The sequence below is a fragment of the Chionomys nivalis genome, chromosome 7, assembly GCF_950005125.1.
Source record: "Chionomys nivalis chromosome 7, mChiNiv1.1, whole genome shotgun sequence".
NCBI classification, from domain to species: Eukaryota; Metazoa; Chordata; class Mammalia; order Rodentia; family Cricetidae; genus Chionomys; species Chionomys nivalis.
This window is the reverse complement of record NC_080092.1, coordinates 15,052,836-15,070,413: the sequence shown is the minus strand read 5'-3', so window position 1 is coordinate 15,070,413 and position 17,578 is coordinate 15,052,836. Positions and strand designations below refer to the sequence as shown.

Sequence of the window (17,578 nt, the reverse complement as noted above, 5' to 3'; positions counted from 1 at the left end):
TAAGTTGCCTTGGTCATGGAGTCTCTTCACAGTAATAGAACGGAAACCAAGACACGGAGACGTATAGGGAAATGTCTGAAAAATTAAAAGGAAATCAGGAAAGACTGAGAGCAATGCTCTGTTGAAATATTATTACCGAGCAAGTGTTGGCTATTAGGGAGCCTTGGGTGTGTGGACACTTACACTGGGAGGGGGGATGTCAGCTGACAAGCCCCCCAGCTGACCCATTTTTATGGTCTGCTATGTTTTAGATATGACTTTCCCCTAAGGAATTAGGTGGTTTGATCCCTGGAGTGGCAATATTAAGATATGGTGGTCAGGCTTCCGGGGGCTTCCGGGGGGCTGGGGGCTTCCCGGGGCTGGGGGCTTCCGGGGGCTGGGGGCCTGCCCTGCCAAGAAGACTGTCTCCATTTCCTGGTGTTATTCTTGGTTTAGAAACCTGAGTGAGTTCTCTGGCTTTTCGGAAATTCGCCTGCTTTCTCTGAGGAAGTATTTGGACCACGTCCTGGGTTACATTTTATGCCATTGTGCCTTCATCGGTTTGCTTTTTAAAAATACATTTCTCTTCAGCTGAGTCACCTTCTTCCTCCTCCTCCCGACACTCCGGGAGCTGGAAGGAGCCCTGCCCCAAATCCTTGGCTCCTCCAGGCCAGATCTTTTCCAAATGTCAAACTCTTAGGAATCCTGGCTGAGGGCAGAGTGGGCCCTGACCCTAATCTCTTTCCTCTAGTCTTTGCTGGTCTCAGCTTTACCATCTCATGGAGAAAGCTTGTGAGCTGCCTGAGCCAGGAGGACCCTGCCCTGAGGTTGCTGCCAGGGGAGGGCCCGGAGGGAAGGCTTCACTCCCAGCAAGGTCTCACACTGCCTTATCAAGATGTCACAAATCTCAGTGGCCTGTGAATGCCCAGGATGGTAGAGCTACTCTGGACCCGCTTGCTGCCCTAGTGAGGGACTGAAATTCATTCAGAGCCCACACTTAGTAGGTCCTCAACCCTTCATGCTTACTTTCAGTGAATGCCCACTGTGCGCCAACCATTGCCCCTTTCCTCTTTCTCTCCACAGCTTTGTAGCTCACTTTTGAGACTGGACAGTACGACAGAATAAAAGGGAGGGCCAGCTCATCCTATGGGTGTTCTGAGCCTTAGGCCTCAGCCTTCCAAGATGGCCCAGAGAAGTGAGAGGTATCCTTTCTGTTGAATTCCACTGTGTTTAAAGAATTTCCTGTGTACTGTGACTTTTCATATAGCGGCGGTCATTTAAAGTCACATTGCCTCGTGTGGGAAGTCAGGAGATGGGAGTAGTTGAGGAAACAGACCCAGAAAGTTCACCTGATTTACCACCCTAGCAGCTAGCACCCTAGTCAGTCCGCATTTGTCCCAAGTCTCATTTTCTGCTGTTTGTTCCGCAGGCTACCAGGTGCAGGAGGTGCGGGGCAAGTGTGTGGCTGAACCGGTACCCTTGTCCATGTCTCCTGATTTCAAAGTTTCCCAGAAATTTAATTTATTTAGTTACATGCTTGTTTAATATTTTGCATGGGTGAACATAGATGAATGGGTGTGGATGTCAAAGGACAACTTGTAAGAGTTAGCTCTCTCCTTCCAGCACGTGGGTCCTGGGGTTTGAACTCTGCTTGCCTGGCTTGGCAGTAGGTGCCTTTCCCCACAGAACCATGTTTCCATCCTTCTACCTCATTTGAAAAAGTATAGCCCGGCAAAGTCAGACCACCAGAAAGCATTGTGTCATTGTGTTGGGACTGGAACTTTTTTTGACTGAGAATTTTGGGAGTTCTGGAAAAACTCTACCACTCACTCTCGTACAGGTCACTGCAAAAATAGTGAAATGAGATAGATCCTGTCTTGACGGCATTTACGTCCTGTTGTTATTATAGTACCAAGGGTGAACCAGACCATGATTTGGATGGGAAGAAAATGCTGTGAAATCCACTAAGCCTGTCCTGGGAAAAGCCAGTTACTGTGGAAAAAGAAAATTCCCCAGAGGCAGCCTTGCTCTGAGAGGCCTTGGAGGGTGAGGTGCAGAAGAAGGGACGGGATGGAAGCATTGACGTGTAATCTTGTAGGGGACACTGGGGTTTTAGGAGTGGAGCTCCCAGTCATTCATTACCTCAGACAGTGCCAGGGGACGAGTCTAATCATCCAGACGAGCTCTTGCCATGTTCCTGACCCATGGAATGATAAGCCACTTAGACTAGCCATCTGATATTACTTGCGGAGGCAGGAGGAAGAAGTCTAGGGACAGATCTTTCTGTCTGCCCCTCGGCCCTTCCTTCAGTCACTGCTAGTCAGGAGGGCAAGCAGGTGGTCCCTGTGCCCTTCAGGAGTGCCCTTCTTTTGGCATGTCCTTCCCTTAATTTCAGAATCATAAAATTTTGTGGACCCTGTGTGTTGGGGAACAGGGCCCACTGATGATCCTTCTTAGCACCCGTTGAGAGGCTGCCATCCTCTGAGAGTTCCTCGGGGGGAGGCCAAGCTGCAGCTCACCCAGGCACATCTGATGTTCAGTGGTAGCGAGCTATGTGCAGACCCAAAGGAGCCATAGAGTCTGGGTCCTGTCAAGTGACAGGGTACATGGTGTTGGCATCCATTTCAGGCATTAATTCAAGTTGGCTCTATGACTTTTCTTCCCTTTGGGGAGTGAGTTTTTTTTTTTTTCTTTTTCTTTTTTATGTTTTGGGAGTGATAAAACTAAACCGCTTATGCAAGCAGTGACATGGGACTCCAGTCCAAAGCCGCTGCTCTCTCTTCTCTGCTCACAAAAAAATAATTCACATAAAAACTGTTCCCTGGCCAAGGCTTGTCCCCTCCTCAGCAGGGGACTTTCTTTTTTTTTGTTGACTTCAGCACAAATTCAGATTTCTCTCTCCAGATTTTGGGGTGTGTCTCTATATCCCTTGGGGACCTTTGTTTAGACCCAGGCATACTTGAGGCCTCTCTGCTTTCTTTCTCCTCAAGCCTAATAATCCAACTACGAGGGTTTAGGGAGGCAGCTGCCTTTCTGAATTCATTTGTGTGCATTAAACCCATGTGCTCATACCTGGGATGAGAGACGTGTCAGATGGAGTTCCAGGGCAGCTGCCTGTCACCAAGGACCTGGGTGGCCTCGTCCTGATATGCGACCTAGTACGATGTGATTGAGCCTCAGTTTCTTTATCTGCAGACTGGGGTTTGGAAACGATATCTGCTAAGTGCCAGCAAAAGCAAGGGCACACAACTGGTCCTCAAGGCTTGGCACCTGCATGGTGAAGCTGACTGTGGTGAGCGGTGTGAGCAGGTGGAGGGAGCCTGGGTGCTCAGACAGGACCGGCCTTGGAGTGGGACGGAGGAAGTACTCATTGTGTTCACACCAGCCAGCTGTCCCCAGGTGCTTTTCTCAGTGGTCTGGGGGGAGGTGCATTTACGAAGTCACCTGCATGTGGATACATGAAACAGTTACACCCTCCTCCTCACGTCTATCTGTGTTAGCCAGCCCTCCACTCTCTGCAGGAAGCAAAGGTGAGAACTTCCATTTTCTTCCCTGCTCTGCAGAAAAATTCTGCCGAGGCTGCTATAAATATGAGTATATTTTTCTTCTTCTTTTTCTTCTTCTTCTTCTTCTTCTTCTTCTTCTTCTTCTTCTTCTTCTTCTTCTTCTTCTTCTTCTTCTCTCTTCTTCTTTCTTCTTCTTCCTTCTTCCTTCCTTCTTCCTTCCTTCTCCTTCTTCTTCTTCCGTTTTGAGACAGGGTTTATCTGTATAACAGTTCTAGCTGTCCTGGAACTAGCTCTGTAGACCAGGCTGTCCTCGAACTCACAGAGATTCACTTGCCTCTCCTCCTGAGTGCTGGGATTAAAAGGCGTGCACCACCACCACCCAGTGAGTCTATTTATTCTTTTCCCAGGCCTCGTGCAAGGTAGGGGGCCTAGGAGGCCCCATCTGGTTTTGAGTTCAGACTCCTACTCTCTAACCACATAGTTATCTGTACCTGGACTCCTCTTCTTCAAGTTAAAACATTCATATTTGTTTGTGTGTGTGTGTGTGTGTGTGTGCCTATGAAAGCACCCCCCACCCTATGTCATAGTGCACATGCGAACATCAGAGGACATCTTTAGGACTTGGTTCTCTGCTTCCACCAGGAAGGTTCCAGAGATTAAACTCAAGTCATCAGGCTTGACAGCAAAAGCCCTTTTACTTGCTGAGATGATTCACTGGCCCCCTCGGGCTTCTTTGTCTGCAAAATGGGAACAGTAATTGATACTGTGGGCCTTGGGGTGGGGTAACGCTTGCTCGATGGCCACCGGGATGCCTGGCACGCAGTGTGGGCACTGTGGCCCTGCAAGCTGTAGTGAGGAAGAGCTCTGGTCTGGCCTTGCAATGGTAGCCAAGCATTGTGAAGGAGCCGGAGGGCAACCCCGCATGTGCCAAGGTGTGGAGCTGATGGCAGGGGCTGCAGCGCCAGCCTGAAAGAATGGGTGGCACGGGAAGGCGACAGCAGAGGGAGCTTTGAGAAGCCAGTTGGGATGAGAGTGATTATTTCTAGGCTGGTGGCAGAGAATTCCTTTTCCTCTTTGTCTTGGTGGCCCTGGTGGGCACTTGGCCAGAGGTACTGGGATGAGGACGTCCTGAGAGGTGGGGCGGGGCTTCTTCACCTGGCTTCCCTCCCTGGCTTTGTGTAAAGCACAAGCAATGCCAGCACCCCACTCCCCCACTCAGTTATCTCTCTTTACGCCTCGCATCCAGGTGCCCCAGAAATAACACTGCTCAAGTGCAAGCCATTTATCTAAAACCTTTATTAATGCTTGAAGAAGAACACAGGGTGACAGTGTCCAGGCCCTGTTGTCTAGCTTTGTAACAGAAGCAGACGCTGACTTAGTAAGCCCACGTGGTGCCATTCTTCCTTAGGAAGTGGATGCCAGAAGCACCGTCTCCATGTTGTTGCCGAGATGCCATTAGCCAGGTTCAGAGTTTCGGCTCACACCTAAGGACGGACTGCAGCCCTGGGCCAGTGTCTCCTTTTTATTCGGTTCTGGGTTGTCGGCGTTCTGCTGTCTTTGGCCCTCTCGTTTTAGAATAACAGGGCTATTTATTGATACAAAGGAGAGGTGTGCGGATCATCTCGTTAAGATTCGAAGCTCAAAATAAACACCACAACGTTATTTGGAGACCCACATCCTTCCGAACAGGAAGGCTCCCAAGTAAATGCATACGAAGCATGAAGCCTAAGGAGGGCTGTTCTCAACAGCTGCCTCGCTTACATTTAGACTGTGCGAATGCCTTCAGGAGGCACACAAGAATCTGGACAATTTTGAGCAAAAGGACTGGGGAGATAAATATATTCCGTGTTTCTAATCAAATGAGGGACCATGAAATGACATCTTCTTTTTTAACTTTTTGAGGGGGAAGGGACGACAAAGGCATGGAATACACAACAAAGATCAGTCGGTGTGTTTGAATGAAGCGAGTTTATGCCTTTGGGGGGGCGGAGACACCGAGACAATAAATACAAACGACAAATATTTACAGCAGAAACAAACGGAACATCAGTGACTGCGAGCCACTGATGAACTCAGTCCAGACACTGGTGACAAAGGAGCGGCCAAGCCAGGAACCAAGGACGATGTGAGTGATGTAAGCAGAAAACAGTCAAGGTGCCACAGAGGCACACACAGCACCAGAGTGCCACCATCACCATGCATTTTCTGCGGCAGAGCCTGGCATGCTGGGCCTCCTTCCTTGTGGGCAGAACCGGATTAAAGGCATATGCTCCTCTATGCTCTGCAGCCCCACATCTTCCTGGGGGATTCCCAGCGTGTCACCAACCCACCCTTCCCCAAATGATTTTGTTTTTCAAGCATAGCCTTTATGAGATTGAGACTGGGTCCTGTCCCTGGCCTTAGGGGCCTTCCAGAGAGATAGAGGGTAGGATGCATGTTTCTCATCCTGCTCCCTAGAACAGGGAACATGCAATGTACGGCTTGTGAGCCTGTGGAAGAAAATCTTAGTGGAACAGAGCCAACCAAGCCCTTCCATTTGTGTGGCGGAGGGTGCTTTTGTGCTGCCACGCCAGAGCTGGCTGGTGGCAACGGAAACCGTGTGACTTGCCAAACGGAAACTCACTAATCACTATTTGGCCTTTCATAGAAAAAGTTGGCCGAGCCTTGCTCTCGAGACCTGGTGCAGGTTACCCACTACGCCTACAGCACTGGCTGCAAAAGCAGTAGCTGTGACAGCCCCAGAGGAAGAAGATCTCAGCGCTGCACTGACACGAGTCCCTTCTCTCCTCTTTGGCCTTCCTTCTGTCCACCCACCTCTTTCTTGCTAAATTTCCACGTGGGTTGTGGAAAGCCCTGTCTCTTGGAGATGAAGCTGTTTGCCCAAGTATGCAGAGGGTGGCATTCCCCAAAAGCAATTTCCTTAGTGATCTCGATGCCAGTTTCTCTTCTCCCTCTTTCCGGCATGCAGAGACTGGTTTCCAACTTGGCCACATGGATTCAATGTACAGGCGCCTAGGACTTGGCTGAGGTCAAGTTGAGATAGCGAAAGTCTAGAAAAAGGCTGTCAAGGAAGGGACACCTGGTATGTGCTTCTCCCTCTGGGGGTTTGTCTGTTTCGGAAGGAGAAGCCCATGTGGGGATACTGCTGTTTGAGCTCTTCTTAAAAGAGAACTTACAAAAATTTACCCTCCAGAGATGGGCTGGGGTTGACTTTCTTCCTGCTTTGAGCTGGCTTTGGTGACCCAGTTGTTCGATTTGAAAGTCATTTATTTAGATGACAGACAAATCGTCAACGGATTAAAAAAAAGTAAAATTAAGCTCTGAAGCAGTGGTCAAAACAGACGGCCACTCCTTCGCTGTCCCCAGACAAAGCAATGGCTCAGAAATGACACACAGAAAATGTAGTACCCCATGTCCCTTCCAGCAGCTATGAAACGTAAGGTCCCAGGCACGACACTAAGCTTTGGTTTGGCATGGAGCATGGCTGAGTCCTGCATCCTCTCTGCTCCTCCTTTGCCCTAACAGCCACACTTCCCACTCACTCCTGCCCCAGAACCCAGCTGCCCTGTTCCCTGCAGACAGCACTGGAAATTGTAGGGTAGTGCCTAGCACCCACGTGTGGCCCCTTCCCTCCCCATCTGACCTCCCCCCAACAGAGCACACCTTAGCCACCCACTAGCGCCCACAGACCGAAAGGGACAAAGCCACAGGCATACTCAAGGCAACACTCCCGTGAATAAGCTTACATAGGTGCCGACCCACCAGGCAGGCACCTGAGACCTCATCTCACCTGTTCAGACACCTGCATGAAGTCCACAATTCGCACACATCCTGCGTGTGACAGCCCCTCTTTAATGTAAAATGTTTTGGAATGTCCATAGATAAGAAAATGGACGGCCTGGAGGAAACTTTCATGGCCAGGTTTTCGTTTCACCTCCGGATGTCGGAATACTCAGCCTGTTCATCTTCCCACTCGCTGCTCCCAGAAGGTCCCTGGGCGCTCTGGCCACCTGCTCCGCCTCGGGAATGGGCATGTGGGTGGCTTTTGCTCCCTTGCTCACCCTTGGCACCTCTGCTGGCTTCTGATAGGTGGTGGCCTGTATCCCGGTGGTGAGGCCTGGGTAGTTGGGGCCTATCTGCTGGGGGCTGATGCTCAGGGACCGCAGTGGGAGGTCTCTGTATGTTGGAGGTGCAGAAGCTCAGAATGGAGCACAGGCCTCCCCAGTTCTGCTCACACTGAGCCTGGACGCTGTGAGTGACGGCCTCCCTCACATCTTCCCCGCAGGTCAGCAGCAGATTCACGAGGTCCACATAGGGCCTAGAGATTTGAGCAGAGGGAGAAAGACTGAGATTGGAGCATGTTCTAAGGGGGCCCTGTGATAAGAAAGAGACAGTGCTTAACGTGGGCTCAGTGGGCAATCTTTGCGAACTAGGTTCCATGGTAGGGAATGGCATTAAGGCAGGTTCCTGCTTCTCAAATAGGTGTAGCGCTACTGACAGTGTAGATACATGGGAGGAAAGCTGAAGGCCAGGCCATTAAGGTAGGCATTTCAGGCAGAGCAGCTGTGTGAGTGGAGAGGAAGGCAATGCCGTCCTGGGCATACCCAGGCTACGGGAGCTGGTGAGCTTGGCTGGAGTGAAGACGATCTTGGCCAATGGTGAAGGGTCTTCAATAGTAAATTGGTGTGTGCATGCACTTTTAGTGAAGAATCTAGAGAGTGTCGGACTAAGGAGTTCCTGAGCAGCTGTCAGGAGTCCCCATGCTTGCCCATCACAGGTGGCATCAGTAAGGGTCTCCTGAGGTCACCTTCCCTACCTGTGTGCCCTGACTTAGGCTTACAACAAAGGGCCTTTATGAAAGTTGTTGGGTATGTATGCCCCTGTCTGAGGGAATCTGAAACGAGATGCGCTGGGGAGGGCCATTGTCCTATAGTGTCATCTCCCTGTGGCTTTCCCTTTTCAGTCAGTCAGGGTCCCCATGTCCACAATGAGAGCAGCTCTCTCTGAAAGCAACACAGTCCATTCTGGTTTCAGAACTGCATCTCCACCTGTACCAACGACCTTGAGTTGTCTCTTAGCCAAATTGCTGGAGGACTCACTCCAGGGGACAGAGAAGCGTGCCTCCTCTTTAAATTGATGGGCCTACCTACTGAGCCCTCCTTAACTCTCACTGGCCTTTAAGATCCAAGAGGATGTGGGATGCTTTATGTGACTTCATGTGCCTAACTAGAATTAAGTCCTAGATAAATGTGCCCATGACAGACAGCGCCCGCTTCCACAGGGAGATCACTGTGGGATGTGCGACCATTTATAAGGAGCAAAGGTTCTCTCCTCCCCGAGGTGTGACCTGAGACTTGGATGACTATCCTAGGGGTCTGTGTAATCTTTCTCTGCAGTCTGGCAACCTTGGCTCTGCAGAAGCAGGAGCATATGCTCGAAGATGTGCGGCATACTCAATGCTATTGCGGCCATTCACTCCCCAGGTTGGAACTGTCCTTACTTCAAGGACATAAGAATGAAGAATAGGGAAAAGGAAAGTCCCCTTTGGGAAATCCTAGGCAAGGGAGGCCTGGCCTGGGCTGAGGACAGGCAGAAGGGATGTTCTGGAGTGCGTTTTCAAGCCTACTTGATTCCTTTGGCATCATGGTTTGTGCGTGGCTGGTGGGCAAGGCGCTCAGCCTCTTTCAAGCAGGCCTTGGCTGCTGCTAAGGACAGTGTGGCACTGTCTCTTGAGCACTTGGAGGAGGAAGTTATAGAGAAAGGGAAACTGTAAGCTGTTCATGCCCCCTCCGTATCTTGAAAACAAACACTGCCTTAGGAAGCTCAAATCTACTGAGGCCATCTGCAAAATGGGAGCAAAATGTTTGGTCATTTGCTGGCTCTATCTGGGATTTCGAACTGAGTTTCCTTTATTCCTTTAAGCGTCTAGCTTAAAAGATCCTCCCAGGAACACACAGATCTCTCTGGGGCCTTCTCCTTCATGGTGTGTGTCTGCCTTTGAACCCTGGACCTGTAAGATGGACACCGGCCTCCTGAGGCAGGACTAGTCCCCCTCTCCTCGGCTTGTTCTGTCTTCTCTCTCAGGGATGAAGCCGAGCCCCGTGGGGAGGGCGTGTGTGGCCAAGTAAATTAATCTAAGCCGTGCTTTGGGTTGGCATGGTGCCTTCTTAGGCTGCAGGCTGAGCCTGTCCGATGACAAAACCCAGCACTCAACTGAGTGTCAGCAAGGCCGAAGGAGGGGAATGTTTGAGGCTCCAAACCCCTGACGGCTGCCAGCACCCGGTGACAGGGTGTGCAGAGGCCAAGGGAGACTGGCCACAGCTAGGGGGAGGCAGATGATAAGGAGAGAGTGGGGTGGGCAGGCAGTGGTGAGAGGGGCAGCTTGCAGCAGACTGGACATTGCTGCCACCCCTGCTCCTGGCAGAAGCACTGTAGAGGAATGGGGTGGTTTGGATTCTGCATGGCTGACTTCCTCCTCCTTAAAGGGAAAGGCAAACTTGGCTCACACTCTCTTGTTTGTGACTGTTGCCACACACTCTGAGATGGCTTTCTCGGTATGTGGGGGCTGAAAGGATCCTTTACTCAGTTAAGCTGGTTGAAAAACTGGGAAAGTTCAGCTTGAAGTCGAAGCTGGGCATTGCATTGCTGCGTGGTGCTAGGGGATGGAGGTTTTCAAGGAGCCGGAGCTTGGCACAAACTCAATGCCCAGAAGTCCTGGCTTAGCAGCAGGAGGAGGTCCCGCATGCAGCCTCCTGGCAGTGTTCTTAAGACACCCACACCTCTGCACAGGGTGGGCCACCTGCTTCGACAGAGCACGCCAGTGTTGGCTGCTATTGCTGATTCTAAATGCTGTGGGAGGCCCGTGAAACAAGAGTCCCTGGCCTGGAGGCCATGTTCCTGTGGAAGAGGCACTAGACACCACAGTGCACTAACCCTCCCTAAATTCTAGGATGGGGCGTGTGTTCCCCAGACCTGAAAGGCTTCAGTTTTCCCAAAGACCTTTCTTCAGAAGATACTCACACTCCACACACTCCAGGAATGTATCACAAGCTTCTAGCAGGCCCCCAACCTCCCACCTTGAAGACTAAAAAGTCCTCTTAAATATGCCACTGAGACAGAGGTTCCTTGGTTGTGAACATGTGCCTCTTTCAAGAGCACCTCGAAGGAAGAGACTCTCAGTACTCTCTGGTGACAGTGAGGGAGTGATTAGAGAAAGGAAGAAGACCTTGTCACATGAGAAGATTCCCGAAGTCTTAGCAGGTCTAGCAAGAACAGGAGGAGCAGGGCAGCTGGCATTCTGACCGCCGGCCTGTTCCTCACAGCAAGTTTCAGTCACACACAGCTCCGTACCTGCAGATTCAACTAGCCAAGCACAGATCGACGTTTCGGAAGCAACCTGCCTCTGTACTGAAGCAGACTCTCCCGGCCGTTATTTCCTAAGCACTGTAGACTAACAACTACTTACATAGCAGCTGCACTGTCTGCAGGTATTATAAGTCATCCAGAGTAGATTACACCATCGATTTATCTGAGCCTTCCTCATTCATGGATGTGGATGTGTAGGGGAGGCCCTTGAACCATCCCCTGCGGATAGTACGAGACTAGCGTACACTACCAGTCCCCAGGCTGCAAAGCGAGAATCAAACCTCACGAGGGAAGTTCTTAGCTTCACTAGCCTTCCCTATGAAATGGAGATGTGAATTTCAATCTTGTGGTTGGTCGGAAGACAAACAGGGTAATCCATGGATAGCCTATGACCAAGGTCTTTGCACACCAAAGAGAAATAAAAGACAATTACTATTGTCCATGCCATTGTTCCTTTGTAAATATTTGGAAGAATGAAAATCTGTTGTGAAGTGTTAGTATGGTCCAAAAACCAAGCAACACAGTCTTTCTTTTGGAAAGGTCTGATTGCAGAATTTCACCATGAATAATTTTATATTGTACCAAAGTGCTACAAGTTACTAAAGGCCTCATAACGGAGAGACGAGATGGCTGTCTCAGAATCTAGGCATTAGTGCTGTGAAGGTGGTATGTTTGGTAACATAACTGGGAGAAGGTAGTGCAATGAACTAATGGGTGAAAGTTCCTAAAATTGTGCTGATTTGGCCCAATGAGTCACCATGGAAAGATGGAGGTGGCTATAAAGGTGGCAGTGGTTGGCACTGTCTGCTATACTGGTGGCTTCCCTTTTTGTTCTACATCTCTGTCTTTGGGGCCTGTGGACCCCACACTGCATGTTAGAAACAATTGTGGATCAATGTCTTTTACTGCTCTACAAAATCTGGGATCCTACAGCTGGGGTAAGAGCCAAGGAATGAGATGATTTGGCTCTATCATCTTCAAGTCCACTTTAGCATGCTTGTTTGTTTTATGTATTCTGCAGTTAGAGGAGGGAACTGGGGAGCTCTGGAAGCAGAAAAAGCTGCTGATTAGATTGGCACCTTTGAGAGCGAAGGTACTGTAGCCACACTGCCGGAACCCCAGCGCCTAGTTTTGCTTCTCTCTAACTGTGAGTCCTTCGCCATAGCAGGGCTCAGTTTTCTGTGGTGAGAATTTGGAGGCATTTGGATGATGTAAGGAACGGGTGGACATTTCATGTAACACACCTGGCCTAGTGCCGAGCACCTACATGCAGGTAAATGTTAGTGTGTACCGGCTGTTGTACTGACGCCTGTGAGCTACTCCGATCACGCAGCAACCAGGACTTGGCCACGGGGAGGATGGAGAACGCTTCTGATAGTAGATATTTTGCACTTAGTAAAAATAACATTTCTGTTTGTGGGAATTTCAAATTTGGTGAATTTCTGGGGGGGGGTTTCTAGCTTTCTGGGGCACACCACAACTGTATCCACTTGAAGGGAGTTCACCTCCAAAAGTAGCATCCTCAAACACATTTCCGACCCTCAGGACCCCACCCTTGCCAGGCGACCCTTTCGTTCTCCTGAGGATGGGGGTTCTACTCACTCGTGCAACAGGAGGTCCTTGAAGTTTATCATCTCCACCATCACGCCGATGTTCTCCTGCGCTGCTGAGCACAGGTTGTGCTTGAGGTAGCATTCCCTCTGCAACTGGAAAACCATCTCCTTGATTGCCGGACACTTCCTGCTGATGCAGCCAAATCTGTGCCGCAGGGCATGGGCCTTGCACCTCAGAGCATCCTTGATGAATGACTTGCCCTGAGAATGGAGGACACAAAAGGGAGGGGGGCAGAGGAGACAAGGTTTTGTCACTAGCCAGGATTGCATGTGCCAGTCTCAGGCTAGCACAGGGATTTTTGATCTCGGCGTACCGAGGCTGCGCTCGGATTGATGTGGTTCCAGGTGGGAGGCGACGGGACATCGCTGGCATCAGGCCAGAGTGGTTGTGAGCTCTGTACACGGACAGATCTGCCCCTCTCTTCCCCAGTTGCTCTTCTAGTTTCCCTGGAACTGGGGTGTCCTCTGGGCAGCTGGGAGGTGACTGCCTGGTAGAAAATTCCCTGAGATTGGCCCTAGCTCCTTTGCCAGTGTCAGCAAGAGTATACTTCTTGCTTACGCTCCATCCTGGGAAGCAGTGCTCTTGGAGCCTCTTCCGGTGTTCCAGCTCATGGTCTGTCACCTCTTTGCATGCTTCCAGGAGGAACTTATTTGCTTTTAAACTGTTAGGATTATGGCCTCTAAAAGGTCACTCTGGAGTCTTGCTTGGCAGCATGTGAGTGGGGCAGAAGCATCAAGTAGCATCCTCCCCACTGTCTCAGAGGGGTGAGGCAGCCAGGCAGGCATACATTTGGCCCACAGTTCTCCTTCCTGGTACCCTTAGCTGACTGTGCCAAGGCCAGAAGGAGGCAGTTGTCGGGATGTGGGGGCAGGCTCCCAATTTTACTCTTATCAACCTCCCTGGCCTGGAGGCACTGCTGGGTATCTACCCAGGAATCTCCCTTTAATTTCCATGGAAACAGCCTGTCTCAAGAGCTAACCTTTTTTCTCTTTCTTTCTTTCTTTCTTTCTTTCTTTCTTTCTTTCTTTCTTTCTTTCTTCCTTCCTTCCTTCCTTCCTTCCTTCCTTCCTTCCTTCCTTTCTTTCTTGGCAGGTCTGGAAATCACTGAGTTGAGAAAGTGAACCAGTTCAGGTCGGAGGTGGGAAGCCAGCCAGTATGTTTGTTTATTTTGGTTTTCTCTTTAGAAATGTCTACAGATAGTGTCTGGTGGTTGAAGACCCACGTGGCATCCGTGTCCACCCTGTGGCACCCCCTTTTCTTTGACTTTCTAGCTAGGAGCCAGATGGGCTAGGGTGGGGCTTGGCACTTTATTAAGTAGTTACACACTGAGAAGTGACTCGAAAGAGATGTCTCTAACTTGAGAACATTCTCCTATTTGCTGAGAAAACAAGATGGATTTATGTGAGGGCTGTGGCAATCTGTTTTTTTAGTATTCTTCTCTGACATCCTGTGGGAAGGCCCTCGATACACTCCTCTCTTCCGGGTTTCCTATTGCGTGGCCTAGCTCCAGTTTGGGGGCTGGGGGGGGGCGACACGTTTTTCTAAGGATCAGCAAGGAGTTCAAAGTTCTTCCTCTTCCCTCCGTTTCGGCTTCCCTCTGCTACCTCACATCCTCCGCTGTTGAGGCTGCTGCCCCATCACATCCCTTTCTGGTTCCCAGGCCTTGCTTTGTGAGGCTGTCCACAGGATGTCAGTGGATGGTGGGTGACATGTCTAAATCACACCTCAGCTGTTGGCCTCCTCCAAACTTAGTCATCAGGCTCCATTGAAATGGGAGAGGAAATTTATGAGCTATACCAGCAGTGTGTTTCGACAGGGCCGAGAATTGGGGCAGAAAGCGGTGATGAGCCCAATGCTACATGCCACCTAAACATACATTCTGTGCTGGAACCACCAGCTGGCTTATAGGTGGTTTGCCCTGAGTAGCAACTCAACTTTACCTTGGCAATCTGAGGCAGATTCAGCTCTGGCTATAAGGCAAGCGAGATTCAGTCAGGGTTTGACTTTTCGGGTTGGGAGAAGAGACTCTCTCTGCTCCTTGCTGTTTGGAGGCTGTGAATTATCTATGTGGCCAGCCCACATATACACTAGAAGAGCCTTTGCTACCTACAGCAAGGGTCCCTACCTCTCCAGCCTTCTCTTCCTCATGCACTTTTGGGGATGGGGTTCTGGTTGTCTAGACACTGTGTCTATCACTGGCTATGATTTCGATGTCTAGCCTGCTTTGCCTATGCAGATACAGTGTAAGGATTTGAAAAAATTTGGCCCAATGGCAACTCCAGGAAGCAAGCACACTGGTGCCCTTCTCTACAACTGCAAGCGTCAAACTGCCTCAAATAACAGTATGAGATATGGGTTAGCAATCTGTCCAGCCAGTATATCAGCCATGCCACACCAACCCGGAGTATTCTTCATGCTATATTCTTTACCTGGGCGTCGAATTTTCCAGCGTTATGCAGAAAAGTCATGCAAATCCCATGTAAGCCCCGGATTTCACAAGAGTTGTTCTCGAAACATTCAAATACGCCACACCCCACATCTCCGGCGTTGACCAAACAGTGCTGGATTTCCGCTAAAATGAAAAAAAAAATTACAAGTTTTCTGCCATGCTAACAGTAAGGGCTAGAGGAAAACTAAAGGGGAAAAGGGTGTGCCAATTTCAGAATCGAAGGAGGTGGAAAAATAGAATGTCATTATTTACTACTACTTACTGAAAAGAATTGGTATATATATATATATATATATATATATATTTTATAAAATTAGCCAAAAACCCCCCCCAAAAAAACCAAATATCACAGTCAGAAGTTAGGACAAGCATTTTCCCCTCCCTTTTTCTTTCCCACTTTATGAAGGTATATGTGAGAATACTCCAGAAAATATTTCAGCTTTTGAAACCCACAGGGAAAAGTAAGATTTCCAAAAGACCGAATTTCATGAATTACACGGCCGCAGAAGCCACTGCCTTTAAGATCCAGCTATTTCCTTCCTGACCCCAGACGAAAGCTTCCAAAAAGCAACTTGAATTCAGCTTTATGATTCAACACCTAAAAATCAAAACAAGATTCCTATTAAAGCCGTGTTTCCAAACCACCCGCATTAAAAAATGCCAGGCCAGGGAGGCTGCGGCTGGCAACAGCCTTGCATGGAGGCAGGTGGGGGCTGGCCTTCTACCCGCCGCCGTCATTCACTTTGGAAGTTCCTTTTAATTAGGGATCTGGTGTGAGCTATCACTTAATCCCCTAGAATCCCTGAGGCCCAGGAGCGTGCTACCTCTTCCAAGATGCCCTAATTCGTCAGCCTGAAAGGACAGAGGAACTGTCAGACTGCGGGAGTGCAGTCTCATGCCCTCTTGGGCTCACTGGGTTCCACGATTTAAACCAACCGCAAAATTACAACTAGGAAAGTGTATTTTGGAAGAAGGGCGGGGCTGGAGTCGAAAAATCTGTATCAGATGACATCTAGCGAGAGAGTGAGGGGCGTGTATTTGTGGAGGGGCACCTAAACCCGAGAGGAGGCAGGGCAGGCGAGGGACCCTCGACTGTGCGCCTGGGCAACGGGACTGGGGGGGGGGGCAGAGAGAGGCTGGACTAACTCCACGTGTGGCCACGGACAGGACAGCGATTGCTCACTTGGGCGCCCCTGACCCTTATTTGTATATTTCGGCTCAGGCAAGGAGCGCACGCACGCCACGGCCGCCGCGTTCACACGGCGCCAGAGGAATAGCGGGAGTGGGGGCATAAGCAAGGAGCCGAGCGGCAGACACGTTTCTTTTTCTCTCGGGAGCTGGGAAGAAGGCCAGCCCCGTGTGCCGCACGCCAGGCTCTGCGCTGCTGCTTGCCGGTGAGCAGGGCCGGCGCACGATTTGGGTCGTGTCAACATTTCTTCCCTTGCTGACCTGGCTAGGAGCAAGGGACCACGGAGCGTCACACAAGTACGCTTTGCGAACTCCCTCCTCCCAAGGAAAACTTCTTGGTGCCATTTAACTGGCCAGCAAAGTTCTGGGATGTCCGGCAATCTTTAAAGGAAGGAGAGTCAGTCCATGCCAGACTGGCAGGCTTGGAAGAGAAGTTCTCTGGGCGCAGGGCGAGCCCAGTTTTGGGGACCCTCGGGGCCCTGCACAGGCTAACCTGGACGAAGTGCGTCTTGCTCCGGGCCTGGTACTCTGGCTGGAGCTGGCAGCGCCAAGCGCTGCCTCGTTTCCCCTCAGCCCTGGGGGAGAGTAGCAACAAGTCCTGCTTCAGCCATTTCATCACCCTGCTAGCACGTGCGGATTCCGGGCGCTCGGAGCCCAGCCCAGCCCTCGCTTCTCTCGTTCTTCTCTCTGCAAGTCCCGAGCCACCAAGAGTTTGCGCTGCTCGGGGTGAGCTCGGGTCGCTGGGTTGGGGCTAAACGCACTAGGAGCGCTGCGGGCGTGCACCGTGTTTCCTCCCCGCAGCTCCCCGCTGCAGGGCGCACGCGTTTACCTGTGTTCTGCAGGGACAGACGGCCTTTCTGCTGGGAGCTCCTGTCTTGCGGACCTTCCGGAGGGTTCGTGGCGTCGGTCCCCCGCGCCGGGTCCAAGGTGGCAAACACCAAAGCCAGGGTCACAAACTGGCTCAGCCGCTCGGCACACATGGTTCTGGGTATCACCCTCCCGCCGGGAGACCAGGATTCTTTGTGCGCCCCTCCTCCTCCTCTTCCTCCTCTGCTGCTTCCCCCCCTCCTCCCACTCTTCCTCCCGGCTCGCCCCTTTCCTCCTCCTCGCCTCAGCTCGGATAGAGGTTACCCAGCGCCCTCCCGTAGCACTCCGGAGAGCATGTGACCAGGCCGTTAGCAGAGCCGCGAGTGCCCGGCGATGGCAGGGATGGTGCCTCAAATATCCCTGGAAGCTCTGGTGTCACTTGAATGAAGGAGTCGAGCAGGTGTTGTCCCGGAGGCTGGACCAATCCGAGACCCCGGCCCGTTTGACAACACAGCCGGGAGGCGGGGCCTGCGCCAACTACTACGGGAGGAAGCGGAGCGCCGCGGCGAGCACCCCACAAAGTTGCCGACCTGGCGCCGACCACGCTTTTGCGTGCGTGTGTGTGAGCGCGGCCCAAGATGCGTGTGCGGGTGCTCCGGGGCAATGGCCG

The 17,578-nt window shown here is 51.1% G+C and overlaps 1 protein-coding gene across 1 annotated transcript; it reads right to left on the bottom strand.

The window, feature by feature from the left end:
* Positions 1–7,137: 7,137 nt before the first annotated feature.
* On the bottom strand, positions 7,138–17,186 carry Stc2 (stanniocalcin 2). Its single transcript, XM_057775158.1, has 4 exons — positions 16,931–17,186; positions 14,894–15,036; positions 12,453–12,664; positions 7,138–7,803 (listed from the first exon to the last, which is right to left on the bottom strand). Exons 1-4 carry the CDS (start codon positions 17,079–17,081, stop codon positions 7,416–7,418), a joined length of 894 nt encoding a protein of 297 aa, XP_057631141.1. The 5' UTR covers positions 17,082–17,186; the 3' UTR covers positions 7,138–7,415.
* Between the last annotated feature and the right edge of the window lie 392 nt (positions 17,187–17,578).